Genomic DNA, 26,710 nt, shown 5'->3' with positions numbered 1-26,710 from the left:
CTGATCCACAGTGTGCTGCACTCAACCCAGGTGAGGTAAATGAAGCTGTGTGCGCTGTGAACGCATAGCCGGGTAATATAGGAGCGCTTTGAGCACCTAACACGGTGGATATGTGCGCAATATAAATACCCTATATTATTATTATTATTATAACTGACCTAATATTCATGATGAAGTGGATATAACTGTTTTCACAAAAATATTGATAAACTTTAAAATTCAATAACTTTGTTATTTGCTATCCAATTTTGATGAAATTGTCAGCATTTTGCTCTGTGAATTTTACTCTATTCATTTAATATTTTCGACCCGGCCATCCCTTAAATATATTTACGGTTGCGATGTGAACAAAAATGTTCACTTGCGCATACTGATTTATGAAAAAAGCGAGATATCAAATGTTCTAACTTTCTTATTTAACTTTCAGTTTTGATAACATTTTCTGAGCATGTTTGTTTGATTTTCCTCTTTTGGCTCAAATCAACTTTGTGTGTGTGTGTGCTTAAATTAACCCTTTTCATATCGGAATATTAAATATTTTCATCTCGCGCTACGCGCTCACACTATTGGTTTTCATGATAAAAAAAGAAATATATTCAAATTCTGTCTAACTCTTAAACATGTGCACGCATGTTTATTAAAATAGACAGCTTGATCTTTATTCAAAATGCGCTACAACTATCCAGTTTTAATAATAATAATAATAATATAGGGTGTTTATATTGCGCACATATCCACCTTGTTAGGTGCACAAGGCGTTCTTTTACGCGACTAAGCTAGGCCTTCATAGCGCACACAGCTTTTTAAGGAATTATTTCCTACCGGTACCCATTTTCCTCACCTGGGTTGAATGCAGCACATTGTTGATCAGTTTTCTTGCTGAGTCCCATGGCTGGGATTTGAACCCACGACCCTCTGTTTCAAAGTCCGAAGACTAATCCACTGGGCCACAACGCTCCGGTTTTAGATCAGAATATGAGTAGAAAGTAATTTGACGAAATGATACACTTGTCTCTGAATTTATAAAAGAATATTACACGTGTTTAATGTTCATAAACCGGTTGCAGAACAGTTTTGAAGGTGTTTGTGTATGTGGGGGGGGGGGGGTGAACATGGTTCTGCAATCCCCGGCAACGCTCTTTAATTCATTAAAAATAAGAAAAGAATTCATTAAAAAATAAGAAAAGAATAACATAGTACTGTTTCCTTTTTCCTGTTTCTTTATTTTAATAAACAGAAGAGGGTCAAGAACAGTTCATTGAAGAACTCCAGTATCACCATTCACACAATCAGATACATCAATGGATTTTCATTACATAAGTATACAGTAGTTTGGAAACTAAATTATGAGGACTTGTGAGTCATTGGAGAGCTGGGACATTTCATCAACATTTTTCGTCCGATTATTGGTTGAAAAGCACATCTCCTATGATAACTGTCGGATAAAAACATACTTTATCGAATTAAAGAATTGACAATTCCTTTCATGAAAGGCTCTCCTAAAAAAAGTTCGAGATCTTGGCGCTCTACCAATAACCCTTGTCTTCATGGTCTTAGTTCGTTTTGGTTTTAAAATATAAATCAAAGACCATAGTAATAATTCCTAAATACAATTATGATATAGATTTTTGGCGAATCGAGCTTTTTGGTTGGATGTTGAATAATTTCTTACGTCATTTTTGTATAGGGCTTTGCAATCGGCTTTCGGTCGCTATAGATACCCTTGATGAATTGTTTTAGATATAGATAGATAAATGAATAAACAATTTCTGATGGCATTGTCAATTGAAATGCATAAATAAATAAGTATAAATAGATTAATAAACTAATAAATAAATAAATAAATGAATAAATAAATGAATTAATTAATGAATAAAAAATGAAATAAACCGTTTCTGACGGCAGTGTCTTTTACTCTGGACTTTCTATCGTTTACACCATTGTTTCCATCTCGCGAATAGAGACTTAAATTCTTCTAACCGCCACCAATACACAAGGGTGTTCAATACCATTGTAAGGTGATATGTCAGTTGCCCAACAATCATAAAACAGTCAGATGCTCCATACATGTAAATAAGAAACGCTGCAAGATATATCGATTTGGGAACCAGCGTCGTAAGGTAAACGAGCACGATTGTGTGAAAAACCTTCTTATTTTCGCGCCTTCTCTCCTCCGACATGGTTAGAATTGACTGATCGCTGGATATGGCTAGGTAGATGAGGGCGTAGCAGAGTCCCGTGAGGAGGAGGAAGCCGTAATCGACACCTGCGAGTATCAGGAGCTGGTTGGTGACTGAGGGGTTGATGAATGGGCAGATGATGACGGCTGGAAGGAACCAGGAGAGGATGCAGGCGACAATGATGCGGGGCGTGGTGATGAGATGACGGATCCCGAAAGGATCGAATCTGATGGTGATGAAGGGGATGACGGCAGCCAGAAGGATGGATAGGGTTGCTGTAAAGTCGAGGGGTGTTATTAGCATCACCAGGAGTGTGAAGAACCAGTGGCCACTCTAGAAATACATGAAATAGGAAATAGTAAGATGAAATGTATAGGCCTACGTTGACGACAAACTGGGTTATACGTCTAGCAGAAGGTATTGATGGACCATCAGCATAATCATCACTCTTATCATCACCACCGCCATCATCATTATCATCGTCATCATCATCTTCACCAGCATCATCACCATCATAATCATGATCACCACCACCACCAACAACAACAACAATATCATCATCATCATCCTCACCTTTACCATCATCGCCATCGCTACCACTACCAACAACTTCATCATCTTCATCATCATATCATCATCATCATCCTCACCTTTACCATCATCGACATCGCTACCACTACCACCACCGTCATCATCTTCATCATCATTATCATCATCATCATCACCATCATCATCATTGCTCTCATCATCATCATCACCATCATCATCATTGCTCTCATCATCATCATCATCCTCGCCTTCACCATCATCGCTATCCTTATTCCACTACCACTACCACCACCATCATCATCGTCATTATCGTCGTCGTTACAATTGTCATTATCCTTGTCACAATATAGTGGTGATTTTGCATTTATCGTTATCCTCCTTCTCCTCTTCATCATCATCATCATCATCATCACCATCACCACCACATTACCTGATCACTGGCTGCAAAAACGTATAAGTGGATAGCAACGAGGACTAAATCGCAGAGAATGATATTTATAGGCATGATAGTCTGCTGTTTCCTCAGTTCTTTGTTGAATATGATACTTATGACTGTAAGCACTGGGAGGACACCAGCTATGGAAACTTGAATCAGAATGAGAAGATCAAAAACATCCGAGCTACAAGCCGATTGCGGGTTGTCCGTTCCTGAAAAATTCCTACTCGTTTCCATCACTAGCCACCTATGAAAAATTAATCACGTACCTAATCTCTGGCAAACAATTCAGTTAATAAAATGATATAGACTCTTCATTGGCTTTCAAACAGAGAATGATTGGTTCGAATCCAAGCCATGGCATGTTCTTCTGCAATACATGTATCCTTCTTGTGCTGCACCCAACCCAGGTGAGGTGAACTTGATGGATTCCTTGCTGAATGTCTGTGAGTCGGAATCAATCGGGAGCACGAGCTATTAGATCCGGGGTAACAATGTTTGGTTTTCAAAGTAATATACAGACTGGTCTAAATTCAGCTAACATCATCATCATTATTATTATTAGGACTGTTTTCTTTTTCTATAGCAAAGACCACGGTCCTATCCCCACCGTCATTCATCTTTAACAGCCACCATTGTCACGGCTCTGGTAGTAGTCATTTCAATAAAATGTAGGATTAGAGGAGCTTCTGTCTGTATTGAAATGCTTCCGAAATGGTCCTACGCTAAATAAAAAGATTCACACTTGAAGGTCTTATCCGAGGGAAATGGTATCATGATGTATGTGTTCGGTTTTGTGTATGAATTCTCTGCTTCGCCAAGGTCTTATTGCCTATTATACAAACTGACCAGAGTAAATCAACGCAATAACGCATACACAACAAGGGCGCCGGAAGCGGGGGGGGGGGGCAGGGGGGGCACTTGCCCCCCCAAATAAAATTTTGGGGGGGGGCAAAACGAGATTTTGCCCCCCCCCCCTAAAAGTACAAAATTATAAATTATTTAAAGACAAAAGTAAACGATGAAGGCACTTTTCTGCCTAAAAATTGTCATTTCCATTGTCAATAATGAAAAAAATTTGCCCCTGACGGGGCAATTACCTATCACAGTAAGCCTCGCGTCTTTTGACGAACATGTCCCTCTGTGAAACATACCTTTGATAAGCCCCTTTTCCATCTTATTACAGTGTGATAATGTTTAACCTTTTAATGAATACATTTCAGACTAAAACCGAATGGAAAATTGAAAGTGGTTCACAAAATGCTGGCTTTGTCGGCTAACAAACGCGCGGTCGCCCAAAAACGCTCAGACCGGACCCGATATCACTAACGCAAGTGAACGCTTGTTACTCGAGCAACATATGGAATCTAAGTCATAGCTGTCAAGCCCAGAAATCATAACATCTCGACTTCGTCATATATTATTCTCGGACCTACTCTCAATCTTCCAATTTCTCGCCTATCAATTTTACTTCTATTTCTTGAAAATGTGTGTAGTTCTAAAAAGGCTGTAAAACAGAAAAGGGTTATAGTTAAAGAGGCTTGAATAGTTGGATTATTGGATAAATGAGATGATGCTAGCTTTAGTCGGCGATGAAATTAGTCGGTGATGAAATTTTTGGCGTTTTGCTCAGTGAATTCTACTCTATGTATTAAGATATAAATATTTTCAGCATGGACCATCCCTTTAAACAAAAATTTTACTCGACTATCAACTGCCCACTTCCTCCCCTATCAATTTCACTTCTTCCCTATCCACTTTTTCGAAAACTCCACATGGTGTACCGTCAACCACATCCGCTATTGGAATGTAATTGTTTTCTTCTAAATAATGTTACATAATGTACATTATGAACTTTTGAATTTGAAAAGACATTCATTAGAATTTATTTTTATATTAATGTTTCTATTCAGTGTTACGCCTTTTCTGCTTAATACACTCCTTGTTCTGACAGGAATTACTTAAAAACTTATATTTGTGCTCTCTCGCGTCGTCCGTGTATGTAAATGTATACATTAATAAATATTTCTGAAAGGATATTGCATGAAAAATGTAATTTCTGGTATTTTGAGTTAATAAGCGTAATACGCAATTTAATTTATCAGACACGAAAACCGCATTCCGAAGCGATCGTTTTGCGCGTAGATTTCATTAGGTTCTCATAAATTATGAGTATAGTCTTTCGTAATGAATTCTATGTTTAATTCTCAAGAAATGTATTTTTGAATGCTCTTAGAAACGCAACTTTTATACTCCATTTTTACACAAAGCCCTTACCGGGGGGGGGGGGTCCCACACCCTCTCCCGCTTGATCACTTCGGTATCTCACGCTGTCAAAAATATTGTGCCCCCTTCGGGATTTTGCCCCCAAAAAACTGAAAGTGTTCCGGCGCGCCTGATACACAATCCCCCCCACACACACACACCCACACAAACACCTTCCCTACAACCCATTAAAACACCAAATGCTTACTCAAACACGATTATTTAATTACTCAAACAAGCTTAGACCTGGAGACCTGTAAACTAATCGTATTCCCATTAAATCGGTCTCAAGCATTTTGTCTCATCAACTTGTCAATATCTGACAATGGGCGAGCCCTCCATTAGAGATCTCAAATGTTTACTTTAATTAAAGGCCAGAATCACATTAGATACTAAAATGTAACATCTTGATTACTGCCATACCTGGGACCACACAGAGGATGGGTGGGGGTGCAGGGGACAGTGTACCCCCTTGAACCATTTTTTTTTGCTTGTCAATATAGATGGTTGGTTTCATTACTTTAGCAGGAAATTGCTTCTGGAAATGACGTTGACCTTTGACATTTTAATGGTCAATGTTTTCCTCTCCTTCCAAGATTGCCAGGTACGCCACTCATTTTGATCTTGTAGTATTATGACAATGATATAACCAATATAATTATAACATAGTTGTTTATGTGGTATAATATTTCGCCTTACTTTGTTATTTCATTCTTGGAAATTTGAAATGCAATAAATTCTTCAATCAATCAATCATTCATATATTCATACAACCAGTCAATCAATCATTCATGTATTCATACAGTCAGTCATCTATCAATGAATCGAGTGATAATTCAATCAATATGACAATATATATATTTATATAAATATATATATATATATATGTATATAATATATATAATATATATATATACAGTGCGTCCCAGAAAAAACGAAGAGCTAGGACCGAGATTTAGCGATGATTTATCATAACTTAATCATAAATAAAATAGACAAATTACCTATCAATGTAAAGCTTAGAATCTCCTCTTTCATCTGGTATTACTTAGATTATTCCTCATTCACGCATGAGTGAGCAAAAACAATTCGAAGAGAGGATGCCAAAACTTCACTTGGCGGGGGGTATCTGAATTTCAAAAAGAAAATCACATGACTAAAAAGTTCAATATCTGCTCTTTTCTTTGATACCTCAATCACAGAAAATGGTCAAGAATTAAAAAAGTTATGATCCCTCGAAATAGTGCTTGTATTTCCCTAATTTCATTAAATAAACTTGTTTTCACCGGTTTCCCACAGAAGCTATCGCACGGTAACAAAAGACTTCATGCATGGCTGATCGTCAACAAAACGGAGTGTCGAGTTAGTTTGAACGCTAGCCTGTAAAACCTCTTCATTTTCTGAATTATTGAAATTCAAGCCTTATTTCAAATAACCAGAACCTTGTCATTTCTTGACCATTTTCTGTAATTGAGGTATCAAATTAAAGAGCAGATATTGAACTTTTTCAAAATGAGGTTTTCTTTTTAAAACACAGATACGGCCCGCCAAGTGACTTTTTGGTACCCCCTTTTCAAATTGTTTTTGCTCACTCATGCGTGAATGAGAAATAATCTAAGTAATATCAGATGAAAGAGGAGATTCTCAGCTTTACATTGATAGGTAATTTGTCTATTTTATTTATGATTAAGTCATGATAAATCGTCGCTAAATCTCGGTTTCGTTTTTTCTGGGACGCACTGTATACTTATATATATACAATATATCTAATATAAACATATATAAATATGTGTGTGTGTGTGTGTGATGTTATACACGTACTACAGTGGTAACTCTGTTCATAAAGTGTGACAGAAATGGATGAAGAGAACAAAGGGTAGATAGCTATGGGGAACCCTGATTTTAGCCACTCCTACCATTGTTCTCTTTATCCATTTCTGTCACACAATATATATATATATATATATACATATATATATATATATATATATATATATATATATATATATATATATATATATATATATATATATACATATACATATATATATATATATATACATACATATATATATGCATATATATATATATATATATATATATATATATATATATATATATATATAAGCACATAGGCCTACGAATATATACGGGATGCGATGTAAATATCGCCATTCTCATCCTGTTTATTTTACTTGGCATGCTTGGTGTGAGTACCACTCGCATATCTCACTCAATCGAGGAACGCACCACTATTATGATTATGGAATATTTTTGTTTGCATACAACGCATATCGAACAACTATAAATTTCACAATATGCATGCAGGCTGTACATCGACTGACGGTGCCTTTTGAACGCTCCTTATGTTACTGGTGTACGTGGAGACATGTACATGTTGACGTGTAAAACCATACTCAGACATGTCGCAAAGGAATCCTATTCTAACCCTTACAACTCGTGGAAATTGCAGCTAGTTAAAAAAAAATAATTCGCAGGCCGTTGGGGTGCATCAACAAATATACACTATTATTATTATTTTATTATTATTATTGAACCCTGGAATTTTCTTCGTACTGGAATCAAATCATGATGCGAGTCACTTGGAGTCACAACGTATTGTGCCATGCCATAGTCATCACAATGTGCACATGTAAGTGTTTCATTTTCTCTCGTGTTTTTGGCCTTCATATATCCACAGCGAAATCGAGGGCATAAATATCAATTTAGTACACGCTACCAATACGGGTACTACACGAGGAATTATCGAGCAAACCAATAGCTAGCTTAGCTAGCTGTATATTCTCTTCATACTTAATTGGTACTTGTACACAGCGGTAAATACACCCCCCCCCCCAAAAAAAAAAAAAGTTGGTTTGAATAAAAAGAGAAAAATCCAACTAACATAACACTGAAAATTTCATCAAAATCGGGTGTAAAATAAGAAAGTTTTGACATTTTAAACTTTCGCTTATTTTCACAAAACATCCTAGCCTGTATACAAATGAGGAGACTGATGACGTCAACCACTCACTTTTTCTTTTGTATTTTATTATACGAAATATGAAATACTCTTATTTTCTCCTCATTGTCAAGTGTAACAACTATTAATTCTTCCCTGAACGTGGGGAGTTAACTTGTTTAATACTATATGGTTCTGTCAAGTTGGTCCTTACTGTCAAATCGGTAAAAAGTGAAATATTGTATAATTCAAACAATAAAAAAAGAAAAAGAAATAGTGAGTGATGAACATCATTGACTAACTCATTTGCATGTAACTGAGTTGTGCATATCATTGTTCTGTGAAAAATAAGCCAAACTATATTTGTTGATGTTTTTCAGTGTTATGCTAGCTTTATTTTTTTCTATTCAAATTAAATTGTTGTTGGGGTGGACTTGTCCTTTTTGTTTTATCATCCCTGCATATTTGACCCTAAACACGAATATTTTTCCGAGCGAAATAGATACCCTTTTTTCAATAGTTTTGTGTTGTTGACACCCTTTTCACGTTATGTACGTAACGTGCCCTATCATGAAAAAGACATCCTTTTTACGTGTTTTTGGGGTCGCACATGGTATTCACTCGTCAATGTAAGTGCCCTCCCCCTCCCCCCCCCCCTGGCATCAGGCTCAAGTTTTAATTCAATTATAAACACATAAGATACCTCTGTTTGAAATATCAATCGTTACAACATGATAATCAGGCAATTGGATTTAAGAAAGTATGTAAGTGCCCCCTCTCTGATTCGAACGTTCGAATTACATATGTATCTTCTAACATGCCTATGGTAAATATTTGCATGTAAAGCAAATTGGTTTTATTCTTCCCATTTGGCCAATATGATCGAATGGAATGGCCGTGCTTGGTATTGATTGAATGAGGATGTAACTCATTTGCATTGCAGTAACAGTAGAATGTTCTTTGGTATGGTTCTGTAGACATTTTTTTATGAAGGATGGAGGAGGGAAAACCTTGATTTTTTTTTGCTTCAAAATGTTTATTTCACTAAATAGAAAATAATTGAAACAAGCACAAATCTGAACAGTCTTAAAAAAAAGTTGTGATGTTTTAAAAAAATTTCACTTGCTTTTCACAAAACAATTGTGCGCACACTATATGCAATTGAGACAGTCAACGATTTTCCTCATTATTTTTATTTATTAATTTTTAATTTTTATTTTTATTTCTTTATTTCTTTCTTTCTTTTTATTATTATCATTATTATTATCTTTTTTTTTTTTGGGGGGGGGGTTGGGTTAATAATGCAATAATTCAATTTTTACCGATTTGACAGTACCCTGACTGAACCATAACATGTTAAAGCATGTAATTCCACATGTTCAGGGAGGAACAAAACTTTGTTTCACAGGACAATGGGAAGATGGGAATATTTCATATTTTATATAGTAAATATAAAGGAGTAATAGTGAGTGGATAACGTCATCAGTACCATCATTTGCATCCATATCAGTATATCAGTATGTACACATAGTAGTTTTGTGAAATTAAGCAAAAGCTTAATATATCATGACTTTCTTGATTTAAATCCGATTTTAATGACATTTTCATTGCTATGCTTTTTGGATTTCCTCTTTTTTGGGGAAGCAAGTTTATGTTGGGGTGGAGATGTCCTTTAAATATTCATGCTTGTTCACTTATACTCTATTTCTCATCTCTTTTTATTTGGAGGACTTTGCCTCTTAAAAATGAGAATTAGAATCTCCAATCGAGAAATCTTTTTTTTAATAACTTTTTCATGTTTTTTAATTCATGTTTTATTGTCACAGTTTCATGATATCGCAAATTTTTGGTAGATTTACATAATACCAAACACGTTTGCACAACTTGTACATACATACATACATACACGGTAAATATGAAACATGAATAACGACCATTCTCTTTTAATTCGGTATATGGGGCGATTCGAGAAGGGGAACAAGAACCAACATGAGACTTAATTTTCTTTGCTCAATTACATATATGCCCTACTTCAGTGAAGTAGGATACCATCTCGCACTGGACACACATACCCACACACTGACCAAATAAAAACTAGATAAACAAAGAGAAAAAACAAAACAAACAAAAACATGGAAACACCCCATGAATGCAGTACATAAAGTGAACGGGAAAAATGTCAGCAATATGCCAAAGGTTCCCCTTCTAATATCATTTTTAATACATATGGCAACATAATCAAACTGAATGAATTGCACTAAAAACAAAACAGAGAACACCACAGAAGAGTCAGAACACTTGTGATAACCGATTACACTTCGTAATTCCGAAGGTTCGTAATTCTGAAACACGTAAATTGCCTATACCTCGATGTTCGTTAATCCGAAAACGTAAAAGGGTTCGTTAATCCGAACATTTGTGGCATTATTCCGAAGGTTCGATAATCCGAAAACGAAATAAGGCTCGTTGTTCCGAAGGTTCGTTCATCCGAAAACGAAATAAGGTTCGTTGTTCCGAAGGCTCGTTAGTTAAAAAACGAAATAAGGTTCGTTGTTTCGAAGGCTCGTGAGTCCGAAAACGAAATAAGGTTCGTCAATCATAATAATTTCGGACTAACGAACCTTTGGAATTACGAACCTCATTTCGTTTTCGGATTAACAAACCTTCGGAATTACGAGCCACACTTTGGTTTCGGACTAACGAACCTTCGGAACTACGAACCTCATTTCGTTTTCGCACTGTGCGAACCTTCGGAATAACGAATCTTCGGAATATCCAAACCTTGAATTTAAAGAAGCTACGGAATTACGAATGTATGCGGTGATAACCATACTATCAATTTACTTTACTGATTTCTTGACAGTTGTCTCTAGCAGCTCGGTTCGCCTGTATGGCGGATCTTCAGAAAAGGAGGGCGTGGTTCATGTAAAGGTGGCTGATATTTGGAAAGGCATATGCAATGATGGATGGGATGCTCTGGATGCCATGGTCACGTGTAGGCAGCTGGGATTCACGCAAGGATACGCCATGCTATTCAACGATGATTACGTTCAACCCCCTCGTAAAACTACAGATGTCCCTTTGGTTGATATCACTATGAAGGATAACTGGGGTGCTGCGGATTATGTAAATGATGATGATTATGGAGAACAGGGGTCAACCTAGACAGCTGGCAGCCGTCTGTTTCGAGGAGTTTTTTAACATTTTTTAATTTTTTAATTTCTCCTCGTCAACATGTATTTGGTGAGTGAAGCCAACGAAGTTCAGCTGAACAACCAACATAACAGAGACCGAAGCTTTTGGTCTAGGGTCAACCGAGTTTTTCATGATCATTGGAAATGAATTCGCTTGCAACGGAAGTGAGGAAACTCTCTTGTCCTGCCTATACAAGCCATTCAACGGGTACTGTAGAAAACGGGCCGGAGTAGTTTGCGGTAGGTAACTTATTCTTTGTGTCAATCCCCGAGGTCCCCTCTTTTAGAACAATTCAATTCAATTTTATTTATTTCACTTCCATCAAACAAAAACAAATTGTATAACCAATATATAAAAATATATTTGTATCCATTGCAAAGAAACAAAAATAATAATACATATGTTGTGAAAAAAAACTTACACGATTTGGGCAACACATTGGAGGTTTTAAATAAGTATACTATTTTTCAGTAGAAATTAAATTAAGATGGAAATGGAGGGACCCACTAAAAAGCAATGCTTGTACAATGTGGGCCCCTCAAAAATAGATAACAAAACCAATAACAGAGTACAAATACAGACATATGTAATCAAATGAGAAAAAAAAATAAATGAGAGAGAAATAATACTCACAAAATATAAAATACGAAGATATCAAAAAATATAGTTTGTATAGGACAAAACAACCCGTCCTAAAATATATCCACCCTTCCACCCCCCCCCCAAAAAAAAAGAAAAGAGAAAGGGGAGAATGCCCTGAGAAGATGGATGGGTGCTGCTAAACGTAGGTAGAACACATGCCATCGTGGACTCAAGCAAACTGGATTCAGTGAAAGGAGAAAAATATATATGAAATGCAGCCTCCTCGACTCCCACCTATTTAAGTAATTACACGGCAATACAACTCACATTTGGCAAATGAGAGCCCAATGAAAAATTAAAACAAAACAAAACATGTTTCTGACATTTTATTGAAATATAATGTGAAATAAGAGCTTTAAATACTTCTTAAGTCTCATTTATTTTTTCACAAGACAGTTTGCACAGCACTGTAATATATAAATGACAGCAGATTACGTCACCTTTTTCTACTTCTTGTTTATTAATTTTTTGCTGGTTTGATAAGGATACATCCTTAGGAGTAAAAATATATTGCAGCAATTTAAACCCAAAATTTTGAGGGGAAAATCGAACCTTATTTCAAATTTATATTGATAGATTTAATTCATATATATATATACATGTATGTATATATATATATATATTGTAAAGAAATGGATGAAGAGAACACTGATCTCTCCCCTAACTGGATATGCGGGGAGGGTCCTTTGTTTGAAGCCCGCGAGTTCTTTTGTCCGCCATACCATTTCCCCCAAAAGGAACGCGATCGCTCCATTAGCATGTGCATTGTGAGCGATATGCTAGCTGTCTGCACACTGAAGCACTCATTGCTTTTTATACAAAACTTCATATATTTAAGGTGCCAGAATTCGCAATTTTCTTGAAACCATGGTACTTTCCCAGTATACAATTCGGAAACATAATTTTGAAGGGGTTGGTGTTTTTCTCACCTACGGAAGAATGGATGAAATCCTTGACTTGTCTAGGGGTATTTTGGAGGTTTTCCAAATAACCATCTTAGGATCGATATGGCGAGGACTTTCTATAACACTGGGCTTGAACCCCCCCCCCCCCTTTAATTTAAGTCTACCCCACCCCCCCAAAAAAAAAAAAAAAATCAAACAAGTGTAACACCGAAAAATTCATCGCTTAAGTGAAACTTTAAAAATATAACTTTCATATTTTATTTCTGATTTTGATTAAATTTTGAGCATTATTGTGTGTTTTTCTCTCTATTCAAATAATCATTTTCATGAGGTGGACTCGCCCTTTAAAGAACAAGTCCACCCAACAAAAACTTGATTTGAATAAAAAGAAAAAAAATCAACAAGCATAACCCTGAAAATTTCATCAAAATCGGATGTAATATGAAAGTTATGGCATTTTAAAGTTTCGCTTCATTTCACAAAACAGTTATATGCACATCTCGGTTGCTATTCCATTATTTTAACATTTTGTGCTTCCGGCAAGGAGGCCCTAAACGTCAAATTCGTAAAAATTGAAATATTGTATAATTCAAACTATAAAACACAAAAGAAATAGTGAGTAAAATCATTGACTCTCTCATTTGGATGTAACTGGCTCGTTCATATCACTATTTTTTTTAAATAAGCGAAACTTTGAAATGTCATAACTTTTTTTTACATCCGATTTTAATGAAATTTTCAGCATTGTGCTTGTCTGATTTTTCTCTATTGATTCAAATCAACATTTTTCTGAGGTGGACTTGACCTTCTCTCTCTCTTTCCTTCTGTCACATCGATCGACCCTCTTCAATTATCCTCTACCCAGTTTGTTCATATACACTGTAGGCAGCGGAAGCGGGGGGGGGGGGAGGGTCCTGTACCCCTAAATTTTAGGTGGGGGACAGACCCCCCAAATTTATGTTGACAACTTTTTTTTGTTCTTTTTGCTTGTCAATTTTTTTCCTGCATCCCCCCTAAATTCAGGTGGACCCCCCTAAAATCGTTGTGGTCCGCCCTGAAATTCTGGTTGATAACCCTTTTCATGCTTGTCAGATTATTTCTTTTGTTTTGCATCCCTTCCTAAATTTTGGGTTGATAACCTTTTTTTGCTTGTCAGATTATTTTTATTGCGTCACCCCCTAAATTTCTGGTTGATAACCCCCCCCCTTTTTTTTTGCTCCACCGAGACATTTTTTCTTTGAAGACATTCGGCATCTCAAAATAAGTTCTGTGAAATTTCTGAAGTCTGTAAATCCGTCTCTGTAGCTTAATGTCTTTTTTACGTACTTAAAAAAAAGAGTTCTTGGAAAAAATAATTCGATCTATTGTTGACAGAGAAATATCACAAATTCACATGCCACAAGTTATAAGCCCCCTAAAGTCCTAGTCCTATACCGTACATGTACCTATAGCTTGTAAATTTTATTGTGCTTTCACAAATAAAAGATAAATAATTTTCAGAATACCTTGTAGATCCAGTCCTTGTCCCAAAAATCAGTCTATTTCGGTCAGGATCTATGCTTTGCAAAATTTTTTTTTTTTTTAACTCCTCCGAAACGCCGATTTTCAGTCTTAACTTAAGTTTCACAATACATGCTATACACGGTCAGTATTTTCGTGTCTCAGTTGTGATATTCTTCTGTCCAAACATGATTGATAAACTCATAAAACTTGGTGACATTTGTGAATATTAATAAACTGAATATTTATTTGAATCATGGTTTGAATTCATCACGCTTCCAGAGAAATCACAACAATCGATAACCCCCCCCCCCCCGCCGGAGTTTTAAAGTTTTGGAAACTTGCTCTGGTAATTTAGAATTACCACACATGTATTTGAGCATATGGGACTGCATAAAGTCTACAACTATGCAGTTCACCAGCTTGTCTTATCTGTGAAAAGTAATCCCATTTTCTCTGTTTCCACGGTCGTCACAATAAGTGCAATTATACGTGGCACAGGATGACATCTTAAACTTTGTATCAGGTATAACTTCACATTGAAAAGTGCTGTTATAAGAGTTCATTTGGTAAGTATAATTAAGAATTGACACTATTGCCGTGTACCAGACTCTAATCCGATTTTGGCTTTTTTGGGGAACTCGGCGTGCGGAGGTACCAACTTCAGGTGCTTCAACACGGATTAGGCCAATCAGCGTTATTGTTCCCATCCAGGTAGGGGAGAGATCAGTGGAAGAGAACAATGGTAGGTTAAATCAAGGTTCCCCAGAGCTATCTACCCTTTGGAAAAATTGGTGATGCCGAAAAAATGTCTCCGCCGGGAATCGAACCCGGGCCCCCAGCTTTGAACGCCGGTGCCTTAACCACTAGACCACAGAGACGGGTTAATTGTTAGGGCGAACCCAATCCGATTGACCGTCAGATAGACAGATTTTCGACACTATACCAATTATAATTTCCTTTGTCGGGTGAAGGTGGGTTTAGAACAATGACAAGCCGCCATGCCTCAGCTGGATCAAAGCTATTGCTTCGATACAGTACATGTATGGGAGAAGAAATACAAATGTGTAAAGTTATAAATGTACAACAGCTTTTGGCAACTCTTTTTATTTAAATATTGTAAAGAAATGGATGAAGAGAACAATGGTAGTCGTAGCTTAAATCAAGGTTCCCCAGAGCTATCTACCAGTGTTGTAGTGCCTTGATGCTCGGCCTTGGCCGTAAGGCGCCTTAAGGCCTATTTTTTCAAAGCCTTGGCCTTGAGAGGGCCTTGGCCTTGAGGATTTTGAGCCTTGAAATTTCAAGGCATTTTCAAGGCTTTTTCAAGGCATTTTGTATTTTGTACTGTCATTTGTTTTATATAAGTAATTATAAATGTTTCAATTGTTCTGTATATCTAGTGACACTAAATACTACCAGTCAGCAGTAGCAGCAGCAGCAGCAAGTGTACTTTGCAGTGCCATCAATTGCAATTATCATCACATAATTATGTAACAAAGAGAAGTGATGAATAATATTATTTATTGGTTATATGTTGTAATCATGACTAATAAGGATGACAATATCAATAATAATGATAATAATTATGATTAGGATTATAGTCAGTGGCGTAACTACAGGGGGGGCACGTGCCCCCCCCCCCCACCCCAATCGGCTGACTCAAAAAAAGGGGGAAAGGAGAAAAAGAGGGAAAAGGGAAGAGAAACGTAGTGGGAAAGAAGACATTATTGTTCATTATAATGTTATAATTATGTTATGTTACATTAAATAAGAAACATATTTTTCATAACTTTATGAAACATAATTTGCTCAGGGCATATATCTTCATTGTTCCTGGTGCTCGCATTGTCTGTTTACCGAGATAATCCTGTTATACTAAAACCTCCCGTTTTCAAGTCAATATACACCAAACTACCAAATATATTTCCTCGCACTTCGAGTTATTGTTTTACATGTACAATAGTATGCTTCTTTTTCATGAATACTTTAAGTGATTGTCCCATTTTAAGGTCTTAATATAAAACATTTCCTGTCCGTGCTTACGTTCGCAGTAGTGGATTGGTGAAATATGTCTGCTCTCCATCAATTCCTAGAATGAATCCGTAAAATGTCCTTTTCTGTTTTCTGATCTGAATATAAAAAAATTTCAGCTCGCGCTTCGCGCTCGCATCATTTGGTTAGTGAACTACGTAAGGTCTTCGTGAATTCCTACGAACAAGCCTTAAAATGATGCCCCTCTTCAGGTCTGAATTTCCTAAATTTTCAGCTCGCGCTTCGCACTAGCAAGATTGAATTAGTGACATGGGTATGTTAATCATGATTACAAGTGCTTTATGTGCATGTTTATATGTAATTCGAACAAAATCAGCAAGCGCTTATTGGCACTCCCATTAGATGACTATGGTGATATGTGTATAATCTTAATAGATTCCTAAAATATAGTCCTTAAAATCTTCCTGTTTGGGGTCAATATTTACAAAAATTCCAGCTCGCGCTTCGCGCTCGAATTATTTAGCGAGACAGGTACGTATCATGATTAGAAAAGATTGATTGTAATGTCCCTTTTTAGGGCTGAATATCAAAAATTTTAAGCTCACGCTTCGCGCTCGCATTATTTGACTAGTGAGATACATATCCGTTTATTGGCACTGTCCTTAAAATATCTCTATTAGGTCAGTATACCTGGCAACTGGGCGCGCTTCGCACGCTCACCAGGTCACTTTTTGCTGGTGCCCCCCCCCCCTCCATGCCGTGACCCACGGTACGCCACTGATAAGAGTGATTTTATGACAGGAATAATTCTGGCAGATCTGACTGCAATTTTTACAACAATTTTTATACTTTGAAAATAGCTCACTCTAAAGAATGATAACAAGGTTGATTTCTATTCCATTAGGGTTTTTCTTGTATTATTTTCTTTGACAAACAAGAATGTTTTAAGTCTTAAGATATTCTGAAAAGATTCAGTAAACTTGAACACAAACTTCAATTTTGTCATTTCCAAATGGGCTATGGCATCAATGGCATGATGAGCCAAAAATTTTGAGGGGCCAAGCATGGCATACAGAGCAAAATTTTAGGTTCCAAAATCAACAAATTTTGGATTGTGCTCGCATAAAAACGCATTCCATTTACACAAAAAATGTCCAGTTTTCAGGTCGGAATATCACAAATTTTTGAGCTCGCGCTTTGCGCTCGCATTATTTGATTGGTGACTTATGTATCCTAATATCCTATTTATGAGTCACTAAATGCAGTCCAGAACAGCTTCCTTTTCTGGTCAGTAAAAATTTCAGCTCGTGTTTTGCGCTCGCGTTAATTTGTTTAGTAAGATGCACACCTTTTTCGTGATTACAAAAACAGCTCGGAATATTTAAATTTCATTTCTTATTACGTCTATCTAGCAAGGATGCCCTTTTAACAGTGATTCGCACCATAATTGACAAAAAATCGAGTTTTACAACTTCAAAATTGATTTCCTTTTTCCATGGTCGCTATGCTTTCTATAGCGGAAAATTAAAGCCTAAATCAAAATATATGTCTTATCAATTAAAAATTACTTTAAAAGCTTTGCTGAACTTAATTTCCACAAAACACACAATTTATTAACACAGTCGAAAATCTCATTTTGAAAATATCTGTTTGCACCAAAATTCTCATTTTGACATATACTGTAAGTGCATTTTTGGCTTTGACCCCCCCCCAAAAAAAAAAAAAAACATTCTGCCTCGATCCCCTGTCCCAGGGAGAGGAAAAAAGACATATGTTGAGAATGGGCATGCCAAGATCAGATCACCTTGGTATAATTATTGCAATGTGAATAGCCTAGAAAAATAATTAAATGTACAAGGGTACACTGTTAGAAAATTTATCCTTAAAATAAAAGAAGTTCCTGCAGCAGAGTCTCGAGATCATCTGTAATCTTATTGAATTGCGTAATCTTACAGGAATTTGGTATTTGGTGTATGGAATCTTACAAATTTCCTTGAATAAAACACCCTTTTCCCCTTTTTTTAACAGACCTGTTATGTTAAATTGCAGAAAAATTCCTGTTTTATGAATTTACAGAATGATTCTGTTATTGCTTTCTGCAAAATCTTCTGTTTATTTTCTGTAAAATCACGGGTTCTTTAACAGTGTAACTATATATTTATTTTAATTTTATGTCTACATCTACATGATCTATCATGTAATCATTTTCGTTTTAAATGTACTCGGGTCAAAAATTTTACTCGCTCAATTCGCTCGCTCACACCTTTTATACATTTGGTCCTGTGTGTCATGTCTGCCGCCTAAGCATTGTTGTCTTATTGTTCCATATATTGAACAATTGAAATGCCTTGGCCTTGGCCTTGAGGTTTTCAGGCCTAGGCTTGGCCTTGGGTATCCATGCCTTGGCCTCAGCCTTGTGTATTGAAGCCTTGGCCTTGGGTATTAAAGCCTTGGCCTTAGCCTTGGAGGTTTGAGCCTTGACTACAACACTGCTATCTACCCTTCGGAAAAAATTGGTGATGCCGAAAAAATGTCTCCGCCGGGAATCGAACCCGTGCCCGTGCCCGGGTTCGATTCCCATTTTGTTACGATTCATAACAAAAATGGCCTATCGAGACGGGGGTAGAAGGAGAGAACTTTTCGTTTTTTTGAGGTTCCACTTTGTGTCCAGATGTCAGGAAACTGCCACTCGTTAGACATTCATCCATATAATCGTGGTAAGTGCTTGATTTCTGTTTAAACTATTTATTCGGAGAATTATTTTGACCATACTTCACGCTTGTCGGGTGAGTATGCCAAATTACACGTAAGGTCTTGAGCTCCCTACACTAGAGGGTGACATACACGTAGAAAAAATATATTCATGGACGAGCTAGTCAATACATTCATGGAATGTGAAATAAACAGATTTCGATCATATCACGTGACGCGCTACGGACCAATCGCGCTTAGCTATATGTCAAGGTTATACAATACAAAATGGTACTGGTGAGCTGGTGAAATTATCGGTTCTTTTCATGTGGAAAGCACAGCAACAACGACGTGCATCTGATATAAATATGGGAAATTAAGCAGAATCTTAGATTTCCACGACTCTCTTATTTTACATCCGATTTTGGTCATATTTCCAGCGTTATGTCCGATTTTTTTTCTTTTAAGTCAACTTATCTGTTTGGGTGGACTCGCCCTTTAAGACGTTACAGCAAATGCAATATGATTTCTCGACGGCTTCTGCTATTGATGCTTCTTTGTCCTCCAAATCGACCCCCCCCCCTTTCACAGATCACCACAATGATAGTGCCGCTGTTGCAGTTAAAATGAAAAAAGAGAGAGAGAAAAAAAAATGGTTGACTTTACAAATTGAAATATTATGAGCCCAAACATCCCAGAATAGCAATGCTCGTTTATAAGCAGGTGTTGTAGCCCTATGCATGATTCATTTACTAGATATTATGCTGGAGTATGATATTATTTTTGTATACATATATTTTTGTAATCTTTTTATAGACTTGGTGTAAGACTCACACGTTGATGATATACAGTTCAGAAATGTCTTTGCCTGCCTACGAAATGCCAACCCCCATTTTTTTTTACAGCCCATGCCACGCAGATGAATTGTACAATCTATCCCCGAATATAGTAACTTTTTCCTTGTTTTGTATTATTTTCATACTCTAGACATCACTCCTCAACAATTTAACCTACTCCTCGCCAACGTCCAGGGTGATTATCAAGCTCTTTCTTACACCATCGCCCCGAATGGCCATCCGAAAGGCCGAGTGCTAGCCGTTCAGAAACGAGACTATACTCGTGTGATTGTCACCGGCGGTGTTTGTGATCTTGGTGAAAAGGTTGCTCCCATAATGTGCGACGATACACAGGGATACACCAATGGCGGAAGGGTAAAACAAATTAATTTCTCTCCCCCCCCCAAAAAAAAAAAAGAAATAAAAAATAATAATAATAATAATAATAATGATAAAATACAGCTCCAGTCCCTGACCTAACTTCCTGAATCATTGACCAAGGGTGTAATATTTTTTTTTATAATCTATCATATGCATGAACAGTAGTATTTCTCTGCATACCTTTGTTAAGAATTTATTCAATTTATCCCTATCTTCAATTCATTGATGGTGTTAATGATATTTTTCAGGTAACACAGCCACCTAACTTCGAAAACCTACCAATGCTTGTCAATAGGCTATCGTGCAATAGTGCATACTGGATAGGGGTCTGTGACGCTGAGTTCTCCGTTGATGGCGCTTGTCCTGCTGGGGTCCATGGAAAGGGCGTCGAGTGCTGTAAGTTCATCAAGGAGCTTATCATCTTCTGGCATTTTAAGATAGGAAGAGCCATGAGAGTTCCTTTTGGAAGGATTTATATAAGAACATTACGAAAACTTCGTTTGGCAGGGGTAGTTTGCACAAAAAACGATAAGTAATAATTGTATTAACGGCCATGTCTGGTAAAATGCATTTCTCAAACAGGATTGAATGCAGAGGGGAAAGAAAGACAAGAGGGACGTTTGCCTGCCCTCTATTCTTTAAAACGGTCTAACCAAAATCATCATCGCTTTTCTTGAAAGTTCAAATCATTAAGAAAAACAGAGCAAATCAAAAGTATTTCACAATGATATCTGACATTTTTGAAAGGGTATACACATAATTTCATGACTGTAACAGGCCTACACATGACACTGGATAGAGCTTGAGAGCTCCACGACAATGGCCCAAAGATGGCTCTTGCCGCCACCACCACCCCTCCCCCCCAAAGAAAAAGGTCACCACCAAGAAAAAGAAAACAAGAGTGAAAGAGAGAGGGCGAGACAGAGGGTGAATATATAATATTCTGTATGTCATGTCAAATCTAGTATAAGATTGGATTTTTGTAACAAAGAAGTTGAAGTTGAATGTTTTCGACATTCCTGTTACATTTTTTTTATTTTTCGCTCCGCTTGCTCGCAACTTTTAATTGATTTGACGCGATACGCCATATCTACACAGCAAAAACTGTGGTATTAACCAGTGTACATAGAGGACCACACCAGTTATTTTAAACGGGTGTTAAATCGGTGGTGTTAGTTTTACACCTATAGGTGTTATTACAACACCTTTTGCTGTTACATTTACACTCTTTTGTGTTATTTTTAATCTCTAGGGTGTAATTTTAACACCTCAGGGTGTGGTCCTCTATTAACACCAATTGGTGTCAGTTTTAACTCCGCAGTTTTTACAGTGTACTCATTTTTTTTTTCACTCGGCTACGCCACTGCTCCATGGAATTCAGTTTTCATATAGGCCTACTTACAATGACCCTCCATTTAAACTCATTTTATCATACTCACCTAGTATTTTTTATTTTTTCACTTTGATACAAAATTATAATGATTTCATACAACTTTTACCCACCTCGTGCAGACACAACAATGAGGCTGTCCGTCATGGGAACATTGGTCTTCGCTGGCGTCGCAACCATAACCATCCTCATCGTCGGTATATGTTCTATTCATTGGATCAGGAAAGATAGGAAGTCAGGTTTTAACCATTCCATTCTCAGAATGAGTGATGATGGCGGACCTGTGTCGAACTAACCATGGCATCACACGTGACAACTTTTACTTGTCCTGTCACGAGGTTCGTCTCAAGAACAAAAAACTTTGATTTTAGGCCTGATCTCACTGGCTGACAGACACAAAACGTATTCATAACGGATACATCGGACAGGCAAAATTTCGGGGTGGCTCCATCCGTTTTCATCAGTTCCAGACAATGGACACAATGAGCAAACAATGAAATCACAGTGGACGGATGCTCGATGGATATAGAGTGTATGAAACACGTATGCAAAGAGTACATACATGTAACGGATACATAACGTTTTCCATCGGATGGCAAGAGCCTTCCGCTTCCTCTCTGCATCCGTAAGTGCAGTGGGACCAAGCCTTTAGAATCGTCTCACGAAAAGTATAAACGGAAGTTGTACATTTCGATCTGCACTTGAAGTGTTGACACTCCATTAAAAATTATTTTCATTGGAAAACGGAATGCAATATTTGTTTGGTAATAGTTGTCATTATACTCTGAAATATTAAAGTGATGATTGGACTTCTGACATTTTATACTAAGATTGTTATTTCAGTGCATTATATTACTTAAAGATAAATGCCAATTGTAAACACTCAAAATGAGTTCATGCATGATCGAATGAAAGAAAAAGTCAAGTGTCTTAAGCATGCATATGGAAATAATGTGCCTAATTATTCTAATAGACATGTTGTCGTTGCTGAGAAAATAGTAAAATTAACATTGCATTTCAGAAAAAAATATACGTATCGTGTTTTCAATGTAGATTTCTGGATTTCGCAAGGTTCAGTTTTTGTAAGAGTACCTGGACCAGATCTACTGGGTCAATGGGAATAATCTATGTTGACAATAATCATTGGTTTTTATCGTGCAATTACTCTCATTTTCATTCTTTCATTTAAACCTCATGCTATACAAATGTTAGACCTACAGAGGATAACTGTTGAAGAGTTTACGTTATAATAAGAAACAACGTCTCTAGAACATTTGTAGAAAGAAAAGTTTTCAAATGTTGGTTTTACTAAAGTAATTTCTGATATCGTTTCGGAAAGTCAAGCTTTGTGAAACACTCAAATGGAAAACATATCAAAGCTGAAAACGTCTCTTAAATTGCCAACCATCATGACAAATTTGTCAACACTCACATGCCTTTGGGAACGTACTTCCTCAGCTAGCATGGTGTCACCTTATGGAAATCTAAAATAAATTTAACTTAAACCAAAAAGAAGACTGGGGATCGAAGCCCGGAACCGATGACTCCGGAACATGAAAGAACCCGGTCTCAACGATTTATTTTCTTCTCCAGATCTCACGCAAATCTATCAAAGACTACATTTGCGTCTGCGGTTCTGAAATCACGCAACACCGTGTAAGTACATATTATGTTCAAATTTGCTCAAAAAAGCGATGGGGGTAGAGGATAAAATCCGATGGAAATTCATGCCTAGCCGAAATTCATGTTGCTGCCATTTGTGATTAGAACTTTATCGTTCGTCGCCCAGGCATCTATTATCATTGTAGTTGCCGGTATCTGTGGAATATGCCGGGTACAGCGATACAGCAAGAATGCTCCTGCTGACACGAGACAAATCTATCTTGCAGTCAGTGGAAACGAGTACTATTCACCTGGCCAGGCAACCTAACAACCATCTCGCTGATTCTAACTGAATCTGATGAGAAGACAGTGAACCTAGTTTGATAGACTACTAACTTCATTTGTGGCATGGATACATGAAGAGTTTAGTTGCAAAAGGGGTTAGGTCCACTGTGGACCATTCTGAGAAAAAACATTTTTTATTCTCGCTTATTGCAATATTCTTGTGAGAAACTAAATTGCCATCATGTACTACCCTATCATATGAACATAAAATTGGATATAAAGAAATCTACCTGTTTTCAATTTTTTCTATATATTTTTGAAAAAAATTATCATTGTGGACCTAACCCCTTTTTGCAAGCAAACTGAAATAAATCCAATCTCTTTTGATTAAAAAAGTGATTTTTCTTTGCCACTTTCATTCACATTTTCATTTCAATTTCAAATTTTCTTTGGTATCATCACTGACTCAAACTTTAGAGGTTTAGAGACAGAAAACAATAAAATTTACGAAATATGGACCTAACCCCTTTTGACAATTTTTTTGCCTCTGTTAGAGGATTTATTCACATCAAAATCAGGGGCTACACAGTAAATCACATTTAAATCAAAGGTTACACAATAAATCATGAAACATATAAGTATTATTACAATAATTACAAAGTCATTTCTACGTTATAGGTTGTTCTTAAACGAATCGTAACAAGCTCTTGGGCAGTTCATCTCTTTATTTGGTCTTTTTATTCGCAATGTTGTACATTTCTATCCGTTTTTTAATTTCTTTTATAAATACATGTTTCAAAACAAACCTTTTTTTCAATTCCTGACTTGTTCCTATCCAAAATAACTTTAGATATTGAACAAAATGCAATAGTTACAAAGGTATTTGTTTTACTATCACTTTCAACTTTAAGTACATGTAATTGTTTGGTGTTTACTTCCACTTTTACATTGTAAACTTCTCGCAAAATAATTTTGACAAATGAGTTCTTGAGAAGAGTTGAGTTGCATAAGGGCTTAGGTCCACCCCAAAAAAAATTCATTATTTTTTAATTCTCACTTATTCCAATATTTTTATGCAAAACTTAATTTTCATGATACTCTACCATGAGAACATAAAATGGAGTATTAAATAAATCTACCTGTCTTCATATTTTTAAGATATTCTTTTCCAAAAATATTCTGTGTGGACCTAACCCCTTTTGTTACTAAACTGAAATGGACCTAACCCGTTTTGAAAAAAAAAAAAATTCCTTTGCCATTTTAGTTCACTTTTTAATAGGAATTTCAACTTTTCTTTGGTATCATCTTATAGAGCTACTAAAAATCTATACATTGAGACATAAAAATCAAATTTGATGCAAGTGAGCTCTTGAAAACATGCAAGGACTGTTATACAGAAGTATATGAGCTAGATTTGTTTGAAAACCCTTTAATGTCGATCAAGGTTTCATTCAGAGTCTGAGCCAGATCTGTAAACTAATAATCACCGTCAGGTGATGCAACTTCAGTTACTGTCGCGCCATCAACTCATCTCACAACAGTCTCCAATAAGTTTCATCGTCCTCTCAAATCTCCGCCCATGATAATTTTGTTTTTTTTCTCGTGACGCATGAAAACTATAAAAAAGATAACCTGTTGAAAAAAGTATACTCAATGATGTATATTTTACGAGTTTTGAAATAATTTTGTAAGGGAAAGTTACTTATTATACAGATATCAACTGATGTGGTATATAGCTCAACACCCCATCAGTCAATATAAATGTTATATTAGATTGACTTCAATAATGAAGATACATCTAGATCTACGATGCATTCAGTAGATCTAAAGTTAGACTTGTTTATAACTACAGTGACTGATGAAACTGGTATACATCTTACGTTCAAAACGCCGTGGTGTAGTGGTTCTGACTCGCGCCTTGTAATCAGAGGGTCATGTGTTCGAATCCCACCATGGCCTAGCGCCTTTTGGCAAGGCGTCAATCCACACATTGACACTCTCACCCAGGTGTTAATTGGGTACCGGTACTAAACAACCGTCATTGTGGTTGGTTTAGCAAGTGTGTGCCTAACAGGCTGCATGAACTGCTAAGAATCCAGTGACCGGGTAATAATAATTGTGAAGCGCTTTGAACAGTCCTAGATTGATAAAGCGCTATTTAATGCCAATTATTATTATTATTATTACTATAATAATAATATAGGGCATTTATATTGCGCACATATCCACCTTGTTAGGTGCGGGCGCTTTTACCGGCTAAGCTAGGCGTTCATAGCGCACACAGCTTTTAAAGGAATTACTTCCTACCGGTACCCATTTACCTCACCTGGGTTGAGTGCAGCACATTGTGGATCAGATTCTTGCTGAAGGAAATTACGCCATGGCTGGGATTCGAACCCACGACCCTCTGTTTCAAAGTCCGAAGACTAATCCACTGGGCCACAACGCTCCACGTTAGTCTTACGTTCAGCACAATGACCCTTTCTTAATCAAAATTAAATTTAGATCTAGAGTCCTTCCGGGTCAAGAGTCCATGAATCGATCAGAACTTAAGGCTGAAGATAGACCGACAATGCATAAGGAGCCATGATCAGGTGCACGTTTTCATTTAAGTTGGGGATGAGATAAAATCATGACTAGATTTAGATCTATATATGATCAGACTAGGTCGCAGCTGTTCTGTTGGTTGCGGGCCTGCTATTTCTGTTGTCGAACAAGGTCCAGCTCAGGATCAAATATAATGTTTTGTTCGCACTAGATGCAAGATGGAAGTTGTATTTTGATTTTTGTTTTCGATCAGTTGGGGGGGGAGATTTCTGTTTCTATGTGACTTTGACACGTCAAAATTAAATATGAAAATGTCCCCATTTTATTCAGATATGGTGAAGGCTTGGCAAGA

At 36.7% G+C, this 26,710-nt stretch overlaps 2 protein-coding genes across 2 annotated transcripts; one reads left to right on the top strand and one right to left on the bottom strand.

Moving 5' to 3' along the window:
* Positions 1 to 1,895: 1,895 nt before the first annotated feature.
* On the bottom strand, positions 1,896 to 3,939 carry LOC121422124. Its single transcript, XM_041616962.1, has 2 exons — positions 3,160 to 3,939; positions 1,896 to 2,513 (listed from the first exon to the last, which is right to left on the bottom strand). The coding sequence occupies exons 1-2, from the start codon at positions 3,400 to 3,402 to the stop codon at positions 1,926 to 1,928; spliced, it is 831 nt and encodes a 276-aa protein (XP_041472896.1). The 5' UTR covers positions 3,403 to 3,939; the 3' UTR covers positions 1,896 to 1,925.
* Positions 3,940 to 7,647: 3,708 nt separating this feature from the next.
* On the top strand, positions 7,648 to 23,998 carry LOC121421281 (egg peptide speract receptor-like). Its single transcript, XM_041615951.1, has 6 exons — positions 7,648 to 8,083; positions 11,256 to 11,552; positions 11,680 to 11,826; positions 20,305 to 20,528; positions 20,783 to 20,930; positions 22,047 to 23,998. Exons 1-6 carry the CDS (start codon positions 8,020 to 8,022, stop codon positions 22,217 to 22,219), a joined length of 1,053 nt encoding a protein of 350 aa, XP_041471885.1. The 5' UTR covers positions 7,648 to 8,019; the 3' UTR covers positions 22,220 to 23,998.
* Positions 23,999 to 26,710: the final 2,712 nt, after the last annotated feature.

This window comes from Lytechinus variegatus, chromosome 9 (genome assembly GCF_018143015.1).
Source record: "Lytechinus variegatus isolate NC3 chromosome 9, Lvar_3.0, whole genome shotgun sequence".
Lineage (NCBI taxonomy): Eukaryota > Metazoa > Echinodermata > Echinoidea > Temnopleuroida > Toxopneustidae > Lytechinus > Lytechinus variegatus.
This window is presented reverse-complemented; position numbering and strand designations above follow the sequence as displayed.

Excerpts from the sequence above, each read along its gene's own strand:
- LOC121421281 (XM_041615951.1), top strand. The coding sequence starts at position 8,020 with ATGATGCGAGTCACTTGGAGTCACAACGTATTGTGCCATGCCATAGTC. Across the intron at positions 8,084-11,255 it reads AGTCATCACAATGTGCACAT|TTGTCTCTAGCAGCTCGGTT; the intron begins GTAAGTGTTTCA and ends ATTTCTTGACAG. Across the intron at positions 20,529-20,782 it reads GATACACCAATGGCGGAAGG|GTAACACAGCCACCTAACTT; the intron begins GTAAAACAAATT and ends GATATTTTTCAG.
- LOC121422124 (XM_041616962.1), bottom strand. The coding sequence starts at position 3,402 with ATGGAAACGAGTAGGAATTTTTCAGGAACGGACAACCCGCAATCGGCT. Across the intron at positions 2,514-3,159 it reads TTTTTGCAGCCAGTGATCAG|AGTGGCCACTGGTTCTTCAC; the intron begins GTAATGTGGTGG and ends ATGTATTTCTAG.